We start from the raw sequence: 16,749 nt of genomic DNA, 5'->3' as shown, positions 1-16,749 counted from the left end.
ATGCTTTTCTTATTCATCTCCATGTGCAAACAGAGTTTTTAAAAATATGAACAGGTATTGCTGAAAGGAATGCTTTCTATTATAAATTTACTCTTTATATATGCATGGTTATTACATCTTAAAATTACTAGGGTAGCTTGGAGCTTTTTGTTTTTAGTATAAATTTGTACTTTCTAATACTGTTTGAAGCCACTGTAAATAAAACAAGGTTTGACTAAAAGGTAACACATAACTTAAAAATTCATCTCATCCCCCCATCTCTGCTAAAGTGTTTTATGCTAGGGTTCTTTTTAAATAGAACAAACACTGGATTGAAAGGATGAAGTCAACTAGAGTGAGATTTAAAAGTTAATCATATACTGTCATACCATATCCACTATTTTATTAACACATCTGAATGTTCACATTCTAGCTAATTTATTTTTCTTCACTGTAAAGTTATTATCAACTTTTATTTGTTAATGATTGGGCAACTTTCTTGGCTACTTCCCAAGTGCCTCTGCCATATGGACACAGGGAGAAAATTATCAGGAATGTTTGTCTTTGCAATTTCTGGCCTGATCTAGTTTAAGTTTTCTTTCGCCAGTGTATTTCCTTAGCACCAAATTTGCTACCATTTTGTTTGATTATGGCGTTATGGTACTCATGGCCATTTTTAACTCTCTTTTAGATCACTTGCCTCCTACTTTCTGTTAGGTTGGAAAAGAACAAAAAGGCAAATATAATTACCTCCATCAAACTTTGCAATGTTAGGATTCTACTGCCAACACTATCTACCACTGAATGTTGGTGACAAATTCTCATCAAGTTCAAAAAGTGGTTCAGAAACCCAAATCACCAGTGTGGCAACTTTTAACTCAGCTTCACCTATTGGGGCTTGTCTCTGCCAACTGTTCGGAATGCAAAGACCTTTATTTTGGCCATTGATTGATACAAATCATTCTATAAAACAATAAAAATTGTCCCCTAAAATTAATAACTGTTGGCAACCGTTTGTGGGCAAATAGGCAGTTATAACGCGGGGTTGACAATTTCGAAGCCCAAGTGCTGCTGTGTTACAGGGTGAGCTCCTGTCATTCACTCCAGGCCCTGCTAATCTAGGAGTCTGAAAGCATGTGAACTTGAGTAAATAAACAGGTATCGCTTCAATGGGCTCATTAAGGGGGACTAGCTGATCCTTTCACCTCAGTGCTTCCAGCACAGAAGTATAGTGCCATTTGTGGGCGAAGCTTACATACAATGTAGCAAAATTTATCTTTATTGTTTAGGTCAGGGGTAGGCAACCTTGGCTCTTATGACTCGTGGACTTCAACTCCCAGAATTCCTGAGCCAGCTATGCTGGCTCAGGAATTCTGGGAGTTGAAGTCCACGAGTCATAAAAGAGTCAAGATTGCCAACCCCTGGTTTAGGTAATCAGTGAAATGTCCTTATAAAATTGACAATACAAAAGGAGCTAGGCTGTGGTTTCTATAGCACTTAAATCAAAGGGGCAATATCAGGTTTCCTATATTTCCCTTTCAAAACAGCTGTGGGGAGAGTATTAAATAATAAAATCAATTTGAAGCATGCCATCCCTAAACATTAACTATGATCAAATAAATACTGAAAATCATTGATACAGAAATACAGCCAATGTTATGGAACTTAGCCAGTGATACCAATATCATTGTAATATCCATAATTAGCTGTAGCGAAAAAGAGATGAGCATCTTGTTTTCAACCTTAATTAGAACAAAATGTTCATGGGATAGAGGAGGAAAATATGAAGTATCCAATCATACACAGATGCAGTTTCCTTTTTTATACAAAAATCATGTTTCTTTTATCATCAGCTACAAATTTTTGCAAGAGTGTGAATACATGCAACTTTATTTTTTAAAAATAATATATTTACTGTACAAGTAGTGCGATGAAGCTGGAATCACTGCTGTATATGGTGCTTGCTCTTAAGACATTATTCAACAGAATATATACAGACTTGTATTCTAAAGCAATTTGTATAACATCTACAAATTGAATTATTGCCTTTAAAAAAAACACATCTGCCCCTTTTTATAGAATGAAAATAATTTTAACATGTATCTACAAAATTGTCACTGAATGTTTTTCAAAAGCTACCCTTTGCCTATCAAAATACAATCTCACTCTACAATTTTCTTATAAAATAGCAGATAAGGAGTAGATGTAGATGATGAAACTGGAGACAACAAGTTAAGAAAATCTCTTTCCTCTATAAGTTTAACTTCTGAATCGTCAAAAAGCAGCCACTTGCCTTCATACTGTTTTAGGGAATTCATTACATGCGCTGCTTCATTTTCTAGTCCAGTGGACGTAGTGCCAGTTTGTTCGCACTCTTCAAATGTCATGATTGCTTTAGGACAGTTCCATTCAGCATTTCTTGCTTCACCCATCACATGAGCAATTTTCTCAGAATGGGCTACTTTGTTATTTGGCAAATCACAGCTGGACTTGCTTTTCTGTCCGCCCAAAAGACCCACAGCTTCCATGTTCTTTTTGTTCAGTCCTTTGCTAGGTTGAGTGCTTTCTCCAACTGTAAAAGAGACCTCACCATCATCATAGTCCTCAGTGACAGCTTTGGCCTCTTGTTCATTTAATGGCTCTGGGCAAAATTTACAAAGGACATCACTGCTGAAATTATCACTGTCTGTTTGCAAGCTGTCAAGATCTGTGAGTTTCACTGAGGCTGTGTAGTGGCCGCTGCTAATAGTAATTCCACTGTGCATCACTATGGCAAATAATCCATAGATTTCATTAGCTGGGTTTATGCTCCAGTCATCCAAGGACAGCTTGAGAGGTGTCTGTAAAGGTGTATTTATTTTGGAGAGTCCACCATAAGAATCAAACCTTTTGTAGAAGATAACATGTAAAGTTAAGAACACTGCTTTCCATTAAAATCATTTTCAAGATGTAAATAAGTATTTTGATTATTTTTAAAAATTAACATACTATATTTTCTGACTTTTCTTTATAATCATCAGCCAAAAAGATGGCAAGATTTTTTTTTTTTTTTTTTTTTGCAAGAGATAGGCTCACTGTTGCTTATTTTTGAGATTTCTAAAATAATCAGTCCATGGTTAAATAGCTTCTTGGTTTAATTGCTTTAACTTTGTATGCTACAATGAAAGCCATTTTTGACTAGATCTTAAAAAGTCCACTATACTGGGTATCACCTTTACAAAAGAATGGCATTGCGTTATGGATTTGTGTTTTTCACCAGATACGAACAGTACTAAAGAGCAGTCTTGCAGCCACACAGATCTTTCAAGCATTCAGAATAAGCACTCCAAGGTAAAAATCTTATTTAATCAGCCATATTTCAAATTACACATTTCAGATACTACATATATTCAAGTAAGTACTAAATTAATCTTTAAATTCTACTTATTTTTTCCAGCATACTGCTGAAAGTATATACACTAGACTATACATTTATGAATGGACAAATATTTTTCACCACTATGATCTATTTATATCAGCCAAATAAATAATTTTAGATGTCTAATTACATAATTTCGGGAAAATTATACGAGCATGTGGATTATCCATGTTCACAGAGATTTCCCACTGAATAAAGAACATAATCAAATACAGATTTACAGGTAAACCTTTCAAACATTATATGACCACTGGGAGCAAATGGCTTTTTTTTTTTTTTTAAAAAAAAAACCTGGAATGAAAGTTCTGCTGGAAGCATACTCATTCAGGTTGTAGTATTTATTGATTCCATTTATACGGCTACCCATCTTACATCATGACTCTGGGTGGTGCACCACTTTAGCTAGCACTTTTCTGCTAAGCCATGATGGTTAATGAGTAGTAGAAAGAATAGTGTAGAGATAAAGAAAATTAGTCAATTGGTTGTACCAAATTCTGTTTAAATCAGTGGTTCTCAACCTGTGGGTCGGGACCCCATTTGGGGTCGAACAACCATTTCACGGGGGTCGCCAAACAAGGCTGTCTGCCATTTTTTCCCCCTTTTCTTTGGCCATGCCCCTGGCACCCGGTCGCGGCATTAGAAAGGTTGAGAACCACTGGTTTAAATCATACTGTCAAACAAAGTTGTACTTATATCCAGAATGTTCTTAAAAATAAAAATTAGAGAACAGAGCTTACATATAGAATAAAATCTTAAAATTTATCCCTCCATAGAATAATTTATGAAATCCTATTTTTCATTCAGTATCTATTAAACATAAATGCTAATTAACATCTGAATAATGTTTGATAGTAAACTGTTCTCATTTTATCATTAGTCTAAATTTTAATTGGCTTCCAGTAATTTTTTCATACTATTTATATCCAATACTCACTCTAAGCCACTTGCAGCAAAGCACTTCAGGTGGATTGTTACAACTTCAGGCATTTTATCAAACAAAAGACTGCGTTCCGCTTCTGTGTAATGGAGACAATTTTCACAAAAGTATTTATCTTCTCCCACAATCCTCTCTATGGAAGCAAACTGTGAAATTGCCCATTTCAAAGTCTTTACATCCGTTTTGGGCTCTGGGGAAACTAAAGAGATAACATTAATTCAACAATATTTAATACAGTTGTTCTGAAAGTACAAATTGCTGTTAATTATAGCAGTAGTAAAAATTCGAAAAACAAATTACTTGTAAGAACACAAGGTAAGGAGTTACAACGTTAAGAACATTGGTTTTTATATGTTGGTCTTATCTCAGAATTTCGAGGTCAAGTTTCTGTCCTCAGGTTATTGATATTGGCGAAGCTAATTTAAAATCAACTCAATATGCCTAAAATGGAGTAGGAATCCACAAGTTTCATTCCAGCTTTGTAACTAAATGATAAAGCAGTATTTACTAAGGGAAATTTAAAGTAATCAACATACCCTTTAAAGGTTTAACGCATAGTATCCCGAGTACTCTCTAGCAACACCTGCTATCCAATAAGGTTCTAGTATAAATCATGAATCTGTTACTTTGGAGGTTCTACTTACTTTCAGAATTTTCCTCTACTTTTAAGAGCTCATCTTTTTGAACGGGTACACTGATATCTTGAAAATCTTCTCTTCTCTCAGTAAAGCACTCACACTCTAAACATCGGGTTCGTAAGACCAATTGACCTTGGAAGAGTCTCTCCACTAAATTGAAGATAGCAAATTCTGTACCCAAAAAAAAAAAAAAAAAAAAAAAACAGATTAAGTGAAATATTTTCTCTGAACGGATTTTGTTTATGAAATATTTTTTTAAAAAAATCCTAGATATTTTATGAATGAATTTGAATAACTGTAGTAAAAAAGAGAATGATTGAAGCAGAATAGTTGGAAGACTTCTTATGTACATGACCATCTTATTCTACTCCATAACAAACTTTTTATTTAAACAATGTATTTCAGGTGTGACACTGGAACACAAATATGCTAATAATATTACAAATTTCTGTTTATAGGGACGGAGCATACAAGCATAGAATGTGTATGCTTGTTTGAGATACTCAATAGGAAAATTGCATTTCACTTGGAGGTAAACACGTGCAGAGGCAAGAAAACTAGATGCATGGTTTACTTTGCCTTCTCTTACAGCTAATAATTGGTTTATAAACTTTTACTATTAAATTTGATGGCACAGAAGGATGATCAAATCACTAAAGCATCAAAGCTGGTAAAATTCCCACTCTCCCATGTCATGGGCATAGGCTAACCTTGACTGAAGCATTCAGTTCTTTCTCCAACTGTAATTTTCATAGATGAAGAATCACAACATTCTCTGTTTGATTTGCTATCGTTTTCATACTTGAGGGAACTGTCTGTAAGTTCACAGTTGTTAATGTCTTTAACTTGATCTTTGGACACCAAATTTGTTTTCAGTTTTCCCAGACTACAAAATTTAGATAAAATGCTAGGCTGGTCATTTGAAGATTTTAACCAATTTAATCTAAGTCTTGATTTTTTATGTATTGGTTTTGTATTTTCATTTTCAACAGACTGTTTAATGGTATCTTCAGTTTGATTTTCTACTTTTTCTTCCAAAGCTTTTCTTTTCGATCGAGTCTGTCTCAAATTTTCTTCTACTCCGTTTTTCTCTTTGAAGACTTTTGATTTTTTCTTTTCATTACCACCTTCCATAACATTTTTCCTCTTTGCATTTTCTTTTGTTTTGGTTTCATAATTCTTTATAGTTTGGCTCTGGAGCATAGTATCATCTTCCCCAAAGCTAATGCCATTGGCATCCAAATTAGATTTTTTTTTCAGTTGAATTGCAGGCTCCTCCAGTGATTTCCGTCGTAGTTCCTCCTTTAAGAGCTGGCAAGTTCCTTGAATATGTCCTAATATACACTGTAATACTTCTTGAGCATCATGCTGCAAATATCCTTCATACATGGGATTTAGCTCTCTATAAGTACATAAGAAATAAAGAATATATACACTCAGTTAACTTATATCTAATAGTATTTATAAAACCTGTACAAGGAAATATATGAGCCTAAGCAACCTTAGTAACCATTTTCCAAGGTATACAAGAACTGCAATTTAACTATTATAGAGAACATAGTTCAAACTAAGCAGTTTCATTTAGAATGATTATATGTGCATTCATTTATAAAAAGCCTGCCTAGATCAAAATTACTGTTAATTTTAATCATTAAAGATTTATACCATTGAGATCACACAAGGAGCAAACTCTAAACTGGTAATTATTGAGCTACATTAATTAAAAGTACTAATAATTTGCCAGAAATTTTCTATACTCTCAGTATAAGTAAGACTATATGTCCTTAATACAAATAATACAGTACTGCTTACAGAATGTTATTGTAGTATTTAAAAATAGGCAGTTTCTTATATTTGGAAACATTGTAAAAACATCATTACTACCTAAGTGTATTTAGCAGTCTTCTTGGTTGAGTAGCAAGTTCATCTGTATATTTATCTGGATTTAAAAGAAAGCTTGCCTGAAGCTGTTCAACTGAAACAATCAAAGTGTGTAAGCTGCATACCAATTCATAACTTCCAAAAGAATGTTCTTTAGTAGTTTCCTATAAAGACAGAAAATTGTTTGCTTTACTAATTTATATTTTTCCCTATTATTTGTTATATGAAAATATGGTCTTTTTTGTATCATTGACATGCATGTCTTTTGTTACTATAAATTCATGCAACCAAATTTTATTGCGCAAAGTACGGAAGATTTAATAATGAATCTGACAAGAGGGGAGATATTTAAAAAGTGGAGTAAATATTATAGGCCTTTCAATTGTTACATGCGTGTTTATATAAGCAGGGCAGGCCTGTATCTAGAGTCAGCCCAGCCACTTTGATCCTGCCAGGAGAAGCAACTGGCTCTCCATCATTTTCTGAATGAGAGGGGAGTCACCATGTATCAGACTAAGCCTCTGGAATGGTTTCCTGCAAAAATATGCATTCTGCCTTCCAGAAGCTTCTGAAAATAATTTTTCATTTGGGGACTGATGCCAGACGTTATCCTCTATGTATGGTTTTCTGTTTTTCAATTAATTTTTATGATTATGCATTGTTTTCTCATGAGGTGAGCCATCAAGAACCTGCATATGATTGCATCAGGATATGTGATGAATTATCCTGATAATATAACTGTGTTTGTAAGTACCTTATAAATTCCTTCTAAAAAACCAAAACTGTTACCACATCATTCTGAATTCTCTAAAGGTAGCTTATGATATATCTAATAGTGGACAGTAAATCTCACCTTATCTATTTCATCCTTTAAACTTTCCTTCCTTTTTGAAATTATATTAAACAATTGTTTCACTCCTGTTTTAAAGCCAGGACAAAAATAGAGCACCTAAAATTAAAATAGAAAATAAAAAATTAAGAATACATTATATGTGGAAAACTTTCAAATATAATATACATGCTTTAGTTAATCAAACATTTTACTTGGACCAGAAATTATATTTAAACTCACAATTACCAAATGACCCTGAACTACCTGCTACTTTTTAGCTAATATATCAAAGGTGTAAACTTTTGCATATATAGGTCTCTGATGACATACCTTCATTATGTTACTTGTTTATTGTAACACTGAAGAAAGATGTGTGATCAGCTACTTTAAAAAAGAGACAAGGTAGTACATATAAAATTATTTGTATAGCAAGAGATTCCATCCTTTTCATGCAAGTACAGAAAAGTCATAACCGACCAAGAAGCAGAAAATGCTTTCTCCGTGTTTTGGAGTGATGGGGTTTTGACTTCAAATCTGAGGATATGCCTATGTCTGCATATTTGGCAGGAGAGGTATGCTTTTTTGTTTGATATTTATTTAGGGGTTTCTTAAACTGAGTATGCTTTACTTGTTTTTAGTATGGTAATTTTACTGAGTAATCTTTACAGTTTTCTTTAAAATTGTGCTTATATGTTGCTTTAATGTTTATGAGGGTTTTGGCCTATTCACATTTACATTGGGGAAAAGGGGTTGCGAACTTATTATCAAAGATGTCTAGTTCTTCTTCTGTGAAACAGATAAGATAATCAAACCTAACAAGGCCAAATGTGAGTTTGGTATTTATAGGTCAGACATCTAAGCTAAAGGATGGAGTGAGATATTAAAAAGTGAATGAGTACTTTCGACAAAAGGAAAAGAACAGTAATAATGTGGTTATAACAAAAGTTTGAATGAGAACATTCCAGAAAGTATTTATATGCAAATAATGTGTGATCAGCATGGAAAATATTCAGATTGCATTATAATTGTTTTAATCAATAGCACATTTCTACTTGTAAGGGATAAAACACTTGAAAAACATTAAACTTTGAAACAGCTAAATATCCCTAAAATAGGACATGAAATTAACATTACAAAACATATGTGCTTTTTAAAAATAACCTGCTTCATCCAATAAGATTAGATAGAAAACCAAAAACATTATATTTTTAAAACCATATTAAAAATTTACCTGAAGTATGCTGTTAAGATAACAAGTGTTTCCAAGATTGTTCAATCCCACAAAAGGTAGCATGTTGTCTTTTTTATCACAACAGGCTGGTGAAAGAGGTTGTGCTGCAGGAACTATTTGATCTCTAGTAATATAAAAAAGACCAATTTCAAAATACAGATGAAAAATATAGCATGCATTTTAATAATACTATCCTATATATAACTTTCCAGAAGACACAGACTTTAACGAACTTCCCAAATAAGTACATGTAAGTTTACAACACTTACATAAATTTAGATTCTAAACAATTATGTATTCAGGGTACAGTTACAGTACAGCAGTTAACATATTTTTAAAATTTTACACTTTTAATATTTACAAAATCAACTCAAAAGGTATTGTTTAACATTATAGCACACTACTTTTTAACACGCTGCAAACTAGTTTCTGAAGGCATTTTTATATCTAAACTGATAACAAAGATCTAAAACAATAAGCTTATTTGCATAAATTAGATGGGTAATCTACTTGAAGCCCAGGGCTGAACTTAATATTTGTTAGGTGATCAAGGGGTACAGTGAATGAATGATGATGAAAACTGGATGAAGTAAAAATTTAAAGATATGAATGGAATTTTCTTTTTAACATGCTGAGCATATTTTAGGGCTTCCACTGGTTTTTTAATACTTCTCACTTCAAAACACCAGGAAACTGTCTTATGTTTATAGCAACTGAAGGCAGAAGAGGGCCTCTGGAAGCCATAAAAAGGCAGCACTGGGGCCACAAATTATCTATCCTGCTGTAAGGAAAATATTAAAGAAGCAAATATCTTTCAATATAGCCAATAATACCAGCTTAGCATAACTAACATATTTTTCATAAATGCCACACTGTCCTGCCCCAACCCCTTCTTGCACGGTGCCATAAATTGATTGCCCCTGACCAAGACACTGGACCAGAACAGGAAAAGCCTACATTTGTATGCTTAAAATCCTCAATTGTATATCTTTTATTGTGATTAAGTATGCAACTGAGTACACATAATTACTTTAAAAAAATGTTTTCCAACTTTTCACTCTGTTACAAACTGAAAAGCTTACATTTCAGAAGACTCATATGCTGAAGCCTTTTGTTCATTTTCCGCTGATTCTACAAAATCTAGTGCTCTTTTTGTTTCTCTTTTCTGGAAAAACTTCAATGACAGCCTGCTTTTTGCTGCTGGCGTATCTCTTGAAAGTCCGTGACTGTCACTGGGCAACACGCCAGGCATTTTCCCCCCTCAGCCAAACGTGGAGGAAAGCATGAAAGAGAACTGTAATCCGCAGTTACTCCTGTTGATGCACACAAAAGACGTTTGTGTTTTATTAAGTGGTGTTGTGTGTCTCCCCGGTGTTGTGTGTCTCGCCCGCCCCCGCCCCGCATATTACTCGAAAAGACATCCGGGCCCAACGAAGAGGGGGCTGGTTATAGTAGACGCCACTTTTATCAAGGCGTCACAGGTCAGATGGCTTTGACTTTGTGAAAGATACTTCTGCAGGAAAGATAGCAAGCCAGTTACTTTCAAGGATGCCTTTTAGAGGCTTCCTGCAAATTTAATTTAAAGTTGTTCCTAAAAGTGTCCAGAAGCCTCTGAGACCACTGCTGGCTGGGGCATTCTGGGAGCTGAATCCTCACATTTTATAGTCGCTAATCTTGAGAAACACAGGCTGTATACTTTTTTTAAAATCAGCTCAAGCAGCGCTTTGACTCGAGTTTCGCCTCGGTGCAGTTGCTTCCAACCCACCAAGTGGGCAATTCTTCCGCCCCCACCGCCTCAAGACCGCCGTTAGCCTCAGCAGCCGGACTCTACCCGTTCCCGCCACGACCACGCCTGACACTTGCTTCCATCCGAACAGGGCGCAAAGCCGAAAGTCAACCCTCCGTCTTTCCCACGACTACCCCGGCTAGCGTATCCCCACCGCACCCTTTCCAACGATGGCCACCCCGCCGCTCTCCTCAATTGGCGGGAGAAGCGTTGGAAAGAGCCACCTCTCCTCAGCCTAGTCGGAACGTCCTCGGAAAGCGGAGTTTTTTTTTTTCTTCTCAACGCTTCAGGGCTATTTAAAGCAGACGCAGCTCAACCGGGGAGAGGGAGGGTGGACGACGAGCTTAAGTTACTAGTCCTCAAGGATAGCCCCAGGCTAAAAAGTCACCGGGTTTCTGCCCGGCCGGCGGCGCTAACTCCCGCGCCTCGCTCGGTGATCGGGCCGCGGCCGCATTTCCTCACCCGCTACATCTTGCCGTTCTGCGCGCTCCCAAAGGCTAAACGTGGGGGAGGGGGAGACGGAGAACACCAATATTGGATTAGTCCAAACTCGGCCGCCTCCGCACCGAGAAACTTGGCGCGTTTTGACTCTCTTCCAGGACCCCTTTTTCGCTCGCGTTTGTCGCGCCGGGGGCCTCGGCCCCGCCGTCGTGAATGCCTGTTTAAAAATAACACTTCCTCACCCTTCCAAAGCGGGAGGAGGTAAAAACGGGAGCGGACGGCCTCCATCGCTTATTCAGGGATGATCTCCGTTTCTAACGGAGCACGGAGGGCAGTAAAAAAGCCCTCCTTCTGGTCTCTTCAGTCAGGCATCTGGCTAGAAGGACTAAAAGGGTCCTAAGGTGAAGCGCGCGTGCGGCTGTAGAGGCCTGGTTGGAAAGGCTCAAATCCAGCGACGTAGATAAGTGTAAGCGAACGTAAGGAGATGTGAATAATTCCACTCAGGCCTTGCCCCGATTGGGTCGCTAGGACTGGAGGGGGGGGGGCGCATTTAAACGCGGCCATCTAACGGTTGAGGAAAGGGAGAGGCCCCGCGGAGGGATAGAGTTTTGAAAGGGAAGGGAGGGTTATTGACGCACTTGGCCTCGCTATTAAAATTCAGATAAATCGGCCGGTCTCTGCATTGAGCTGCAAACGGTGCTTGAGAAAGGGCGGTTAATATCAACATCAACGCGTTGGGCTTGAAGGGAAAGAAAAGAGAGGAATAAAACCACGTGCAATAATCGCCTGTTTTTCCGCTCAGGGAGAGACTAGAAAGGCAATTTGTGCCTCTCACTTTTGGTGTATCCTGCCTTTATTATTTTTACAAATACAAGCAGTCCTCGGCTTACAGCAGTTCGTTTAGTGACCGTTCAAAGTTACAACGACACTGAAAAATGTGACCTGACCGTTTTTCACAGTCACGACCCTTGCAGCACCTCCATGATTGTGTGATTAAAATTCATGCCTGGCCAACTGGTTCATTTTTACAACCGTTGCTGTGTCCCAAGGTGTTGTGATCACTTTTTGCTGCTTTCCAACAAAGAACAATCAATGGGGAAGCCAGATTCGCTTAACAACTGAGTCACTTAAGTTATCAACTGCTGTGATTCACATAATAACTGCAACAAGAAAGGTCATAAAATGGAGTAAAATTCACTTAAGTCTCATAACAGAAATTTTGGGCTCATTTGTGATGATAAGTCAAGCACTAACTGTAAGTCAAAGTGGGGAACATATTTAACATACCTTCCCCCTGTTTTCCCTAAAACAGTCCTGTGAGGTGAGTTGGGCTAAAAGAGAGTGACTGGCCCAGGTCAATTAATACATCTGGCAGTTCTAAAATAGTTTATTTTATTTTATTTTATTTTATTTTAGTAGGACTTGGAGATACACAAATCTCAGTATGGGTGGGCAAAGACAATATTCCAAGGAATCAAGAAGAAGATGCCCGCGGGCCTTTACTAGATTTAAGTTTTATTTGTTCCTGTGACAAAGTGAAGGAAAATTAAAATCTTCCCTAAAATCCCTTGATAAAAGTCCTTGAATAAAAGTCAGTTATAGTAGGTTGCCACCAGTCAGGCCGAACAACCTGGCACGAATTAAGCCAAACTTAACATGTTCTGTGCAGTGGTTGGATTCAAATACATGAACAACCGGTTCTCTGTATGGATGCCGCTTCTGGAAGTCCATTCTGGCCCTGGGCAACAAAAAATTAGCTATCGGTTCTGCCAAAGTGATGCGAACTGGCTGAATCCCAGCACTGGTTCTGTGAAGATAGTGACTGAAATAAGTAAACATTTTTTTTGAACTTGGGACTCCCTGTAGTGCTAGTGTTCACACTGGTGGAAATATTTGTGCACAACTTGCTTCACTGTGGCTCAAAATGATGTCATACATGTATTGTGTAGGTTAGGAGTGAATTGGATTGTGAACTTTTTGTGCTTTCCTTTGTATGCAGGGTTCCCCGAGACTTGAGAATTGTTGCAAGATCCTCCGGGTGAAAAAGATTGAGAAAGGTGGTACTAAGTTTGACACCTGGAAAGGTCTTCTATCCAGGGCATCTTCATTCAGACCAGTTTAAAATAATAAGATGCTTTCTAGATCTTCCCAGTGGTGGGATTCAGCCGGTTTGCACCACTTTGGCAGAACCGGTAGCTAATTTTATTGTTGCCCAGGCCCAGAATGGACTTCCAGAAGCGGCATCCACATAGAGAACCAGTTGTTCACATATTTGAATCCACTACTGGGTTTCCTAATCAAGCCAGAATGACAAAATTAATGTTCAGAACTGAGCAAACCCCACCATAAATGGGAATGTATATTACATAACTGCATTTCTATACTTTGGAAACGTTTTAATGAGAAATTCTGTTAGAAAATCAATAATAAAGGTGGGATATATAATAAAATCAATTCTATAGAAAACAGTTCATAGATCATCACTGTTTCCTTCTGCTTGGTCTTTCCTACTGAATGGCTTTGCAATTCCAAACCTTCCTAATGTATTAGATAGCCTGTTGCAGTGGGAAAGGGAAATGATCAACTGCTGCCAAATCTATTACAAACTTTACCATACTTTAGTGCTAAATTTATACATATTCTTTGGAGGTTGCAGACATGATAGCAGTATTTCAGTACTTGGGCTGCCACAAAGAAGAGGAGGTCACATTATTCACCAAAGCACCAGAGGGAAGGGCGAGAAACAATGGTTGGAAACTGATCAAAGAGAAAAGCAACCTAGAATCAAGGAGAAACTTCCTGACAGGACAATTAACCAGTGAAACAGCTTGCCTCCAAAAATCGTAGGTGCCCCATCACTGGAGATTTTAAAGAAGAGACTAGACAGCCACTTGTCTGAGATGGTATAGGTTCTCCTGCTTGAGCAGGGGGCTGGACTAGAAGACCTCCAAGGTCCTTTCCAGCTCAGCTCTTTCCTTTATCTTCAGATTAATACGACACTATTAAACACCTTTCAAATGCATGTTTATATGGTCAGCTTGTTTATTTTGCTGCAGGAGGCAAAATCAGAAAGCATCTTCATGCAAGGAACACAAACACTTGTGTTCTAATCTAACTAGATAAAGTTTCAGAAATCCAAACCTGTTACCAATAAAAAGTAACATGCTAGAGTAGATACATATGTAATAATTTTTGAAACAATATTTAGCTGCCTGAAGGTCATCTTGATCTTTCTTCACTTTTTAATATGAACAAGGAGAAAAAGATTACAAAGTTAATCTATCAACATGAGAAAGAGGGCTTATATGTTAAATTATATTCAGTGTAGTTTTTCAGTTATTTTTTATACAGAAGGGGGAGGGGAGACATTGAGGATTCTCACCAAGACATATGCAGGTAGAGATGTGAGTTTGATTTTAAAATGTGCCTGCAAGGCAGCTAACAAATCTGGTGATATTACTGTATTAATATATTAATAGTGTTATTAATATTAAGTAGCAATATATTAATATATGGCATTATTGTAGTTCCTACCACTCTTGTTAATTTTTTTTCGGGGGGGGGGTGTGGGGGGAGGTTGGAAGAATTCCAAAAAAAGATTAATAAATTGCCCTGATCTTTGCCTGTTTGAAAAGTTAACTTTTTAAAGCTGCCCCAAAGGACAGCAGGATCAAGGCCAAATACCCTTGGAGGCAGAGGGTGATGATAAAAATTAGGAACCTTCTGACCAACATTTTATTGAAGGGCAACAAAGAAAGCATGCTCTGGGTCCCATAGCATGACCCTTTCCAGTTGATAGGACCCAGATATGCCTACCCTGTCCCTATATGACAGGCAAAGGTAATTAGAACAAGTTTTATAAATAAATCAGGCCCTAACCCAGGTAGGGGAGAGGAAAAGAAACTATTTTATTTTTTATTAGTTTATAATATAAAATATAAAAACACGAAAGCAAGCAATAGGAAAAGTAGGGGAGGAAAAAGGGAAGAGAAAAGTATAAAGAAGGGAGAAAGAAAAAAAGGCATTGACTTTTGACTCCCTTTGGTGCAGAAGAATAAGAAGTAACATCCAACCTCAACTTTTTACTTTAAGAAGTTCTGTTTTATTTAGGGGAAAAAAGGGAATGTACTTGTTAACTCCTTATTAGCAGAATTCTGAAATTAGGCTTGCAGTAGTAGTCCTGTTCTTCTTTCTTGCTGCATCTTGAAGATAAGGGCTTTCCTTAATTATATTACAAATTTCTTAACATCAATTACTTTTCCAAGTGAAGAAAGTCCATTGGCTAGTCAGTTTCAATTATACAGCTAGCAACACAATAGTGGGGAGTCTATCTGTTTTTCTAGAGCTATTTCTTCCCTTGTTTCTCCCCCAGTGTATCCAATTATATCTATTTGAATTAGAATCTCTATTCAGTTAATTTTTAAAATGGTCAAATGTGCACACATTTATAATTGGAAGTCATTGTCTATCCATCTCTACATCTAATATATTTAATATGTGTGACACCTAAATGAAGTTTGGGAGGAAAGGCAGACTAAACCAATTTCCAGACGTTCAGGTGAATCCCCAAATTGTAGAATGAGGTTTATGCCTCATTTGTTCTGCAGTGTCCACGTTGGTAGATACTATATTTTTCCCATTAGCTAATAATGTGCCAAAGGAAATACGGTACTAGTAAAGCAGAGGAAAACAAGTAGTATGCCTATACTAACTAGCAACAAAGACTGTTCAATTTCTTTGTGTTATGCCAAATGGAAACTTGTCAGCACATGAGCTGGCAAACATTAGGAAGATAGTTGGCATTACTGTGACATAGGCGAGAAAGCCAATAAAGAGGTTGGTCAATATGGGGTGGGGTAAGAATTGAAAGAAGCAATGCATGTGAATATTTACTTTAAATGTTAGTATGAAATTGTTCAAGGCAGGATTATCAGATAATTCCTACATGGTACTTTGCCATGTCAGGAAATAGAAGGGATGTCTTATAACAATAAAACACTGGCTGTGTTTGCACAGCACATTTCACTCATGGATAATTTAATCATGATTTACTCTTATCTATTTTTTAAGCCTCACATGACTAACTGAACCGTAATGTAATTAATTACCTAATTGAATTTGCACAGCATTCTGTCTACAATGTGGCTGCATATTTTGCAGTTCTGCATTTTGGAGATGTTTTTCTCAAATGGATAGTGGATGCTTTGGGCCAAATTTAGAGCAACTGAATAAAGGCTCTTGAATAGTACCCTTCTAAATGGGACAGATAAATTGGTGTGTTAAATTTTAAAAACACTTTCCATTTATTTCTCAGTCATTTCTGACAAAATTTACATTCTAAGAATGAACCTCAAGAAAATATTTTAGTATGGGAAAAGTATTGAAGAGATAAAGATTGTGTTTGACCACAAATTGGCTACCCAGATGTCAATATAGTATCTTGTACTAACTAGCCCACATGGGTTAATAAATTAACAATGATACATAATGTGATCACAGCCAAGGTGAGAGACTAAACTGTTCATGCCAAATCTCCGCTAGGTGGTGCTCAACTTGTATTTCAAATCAAAACAAAAACTTATTGTTTATAGATGTCCTACTGCATC

At 36.7% G+C, this 16,749-nt stretch overlaps 1 protein-coding gene across 2 annotated transcripts; it reads right to left on the bottom strand.

The window, feature by feature from the left end:
* Window positions 1-1,775: 1,775 nt before the first annotated feature.
* On the bottom strand, window positions 1,776-11,312 carry USP1 (ubiquitin specific peptidase 1). 2 transcript variants are annotated; one of them, XM_039339060.1, is made up of 9 exons: window positions 11,165-11,312; window positions 9,999-10,229; window positions 8,917-9,040; window positions 7,707-7,802; window positions 6,857-7,017; window positions 5,683-6,374; window positions 4,979-5,143; window positions 4,332-4,533; window positions 1,776-2,865 (listed from the first exon to the last, which is right to left on the bottom strand). In XM_039339060.1, the coding sequence occupies exons 2-9, from the start codon at window positions 10,166-10,168 to the stop codon at window positions 2,142-2,144; spliced, it is 2,334 nt and encodes a 777-aa protein (XP_039194994.1). In that variant the 5' UTR covers window positions 10,169-10,229; window positions 11,165-11,312; the 3' UTR covers window positions 1,776-2,141. The 2 variants fall into 2 exon arrangements, with proteins under 2 accessions (XP_039194994.1, XP_039194995.1); XM_039339061.1 differs by lacking the exon at window positions 11,165-11,312 and adding an exon at window positions 11,091-11,110.
* Window positions 11,313-16,749: the final 5,437 nt, after the last annotated feature.

This window comes from Crotalus tigris, unplaced genomic scaffold (assembly GCF_016545835.1).
Source record: "Crotalus tigris isolate CLP2741 ecotype Arizona unplaced genomic scaffold, ASM1654583v1 scf7180000017729.2337069, whole genome shotgun sequence".
In the NCBI taxonomy this organism is placed as follows: Eukaryota; Metazoa; Chordata; class Lepidosauria; order Squamata; family Viperidae; genus Crotalus; species Crotalus tigris.
This window is presented reverse-complemented; position numbering and strand designations above follow the sequence as displayed.

What these genes read in the sequence shown, in the direction of transcription:
- USP1 (XM_039339060.1), bottom strand. Translation starts at nt 10,168, where the DNA reads ATGCCTGGCGTGTTGCCCAGTGACAGTCACGGACTTTCAAGAGATACG. An exon ending in ATCTTAACAGCATACTTCAG is followed by an intron (nt 7,803 to 8,916) that starts GTAAATTTTTAA and finishes TTTTAATTTTAG; the next exon opens with GTGCTCTATTTTTGTCCTGG. An exon ending in AACTGAATGCTTCAGTCAAG is followed by an intron (nt 5,144 to 5,682) that starts GTTAGCCTATGC and finishes TTTTGGGTACAG; the next exon opens with AATTTGCTATCTTCAATTTA.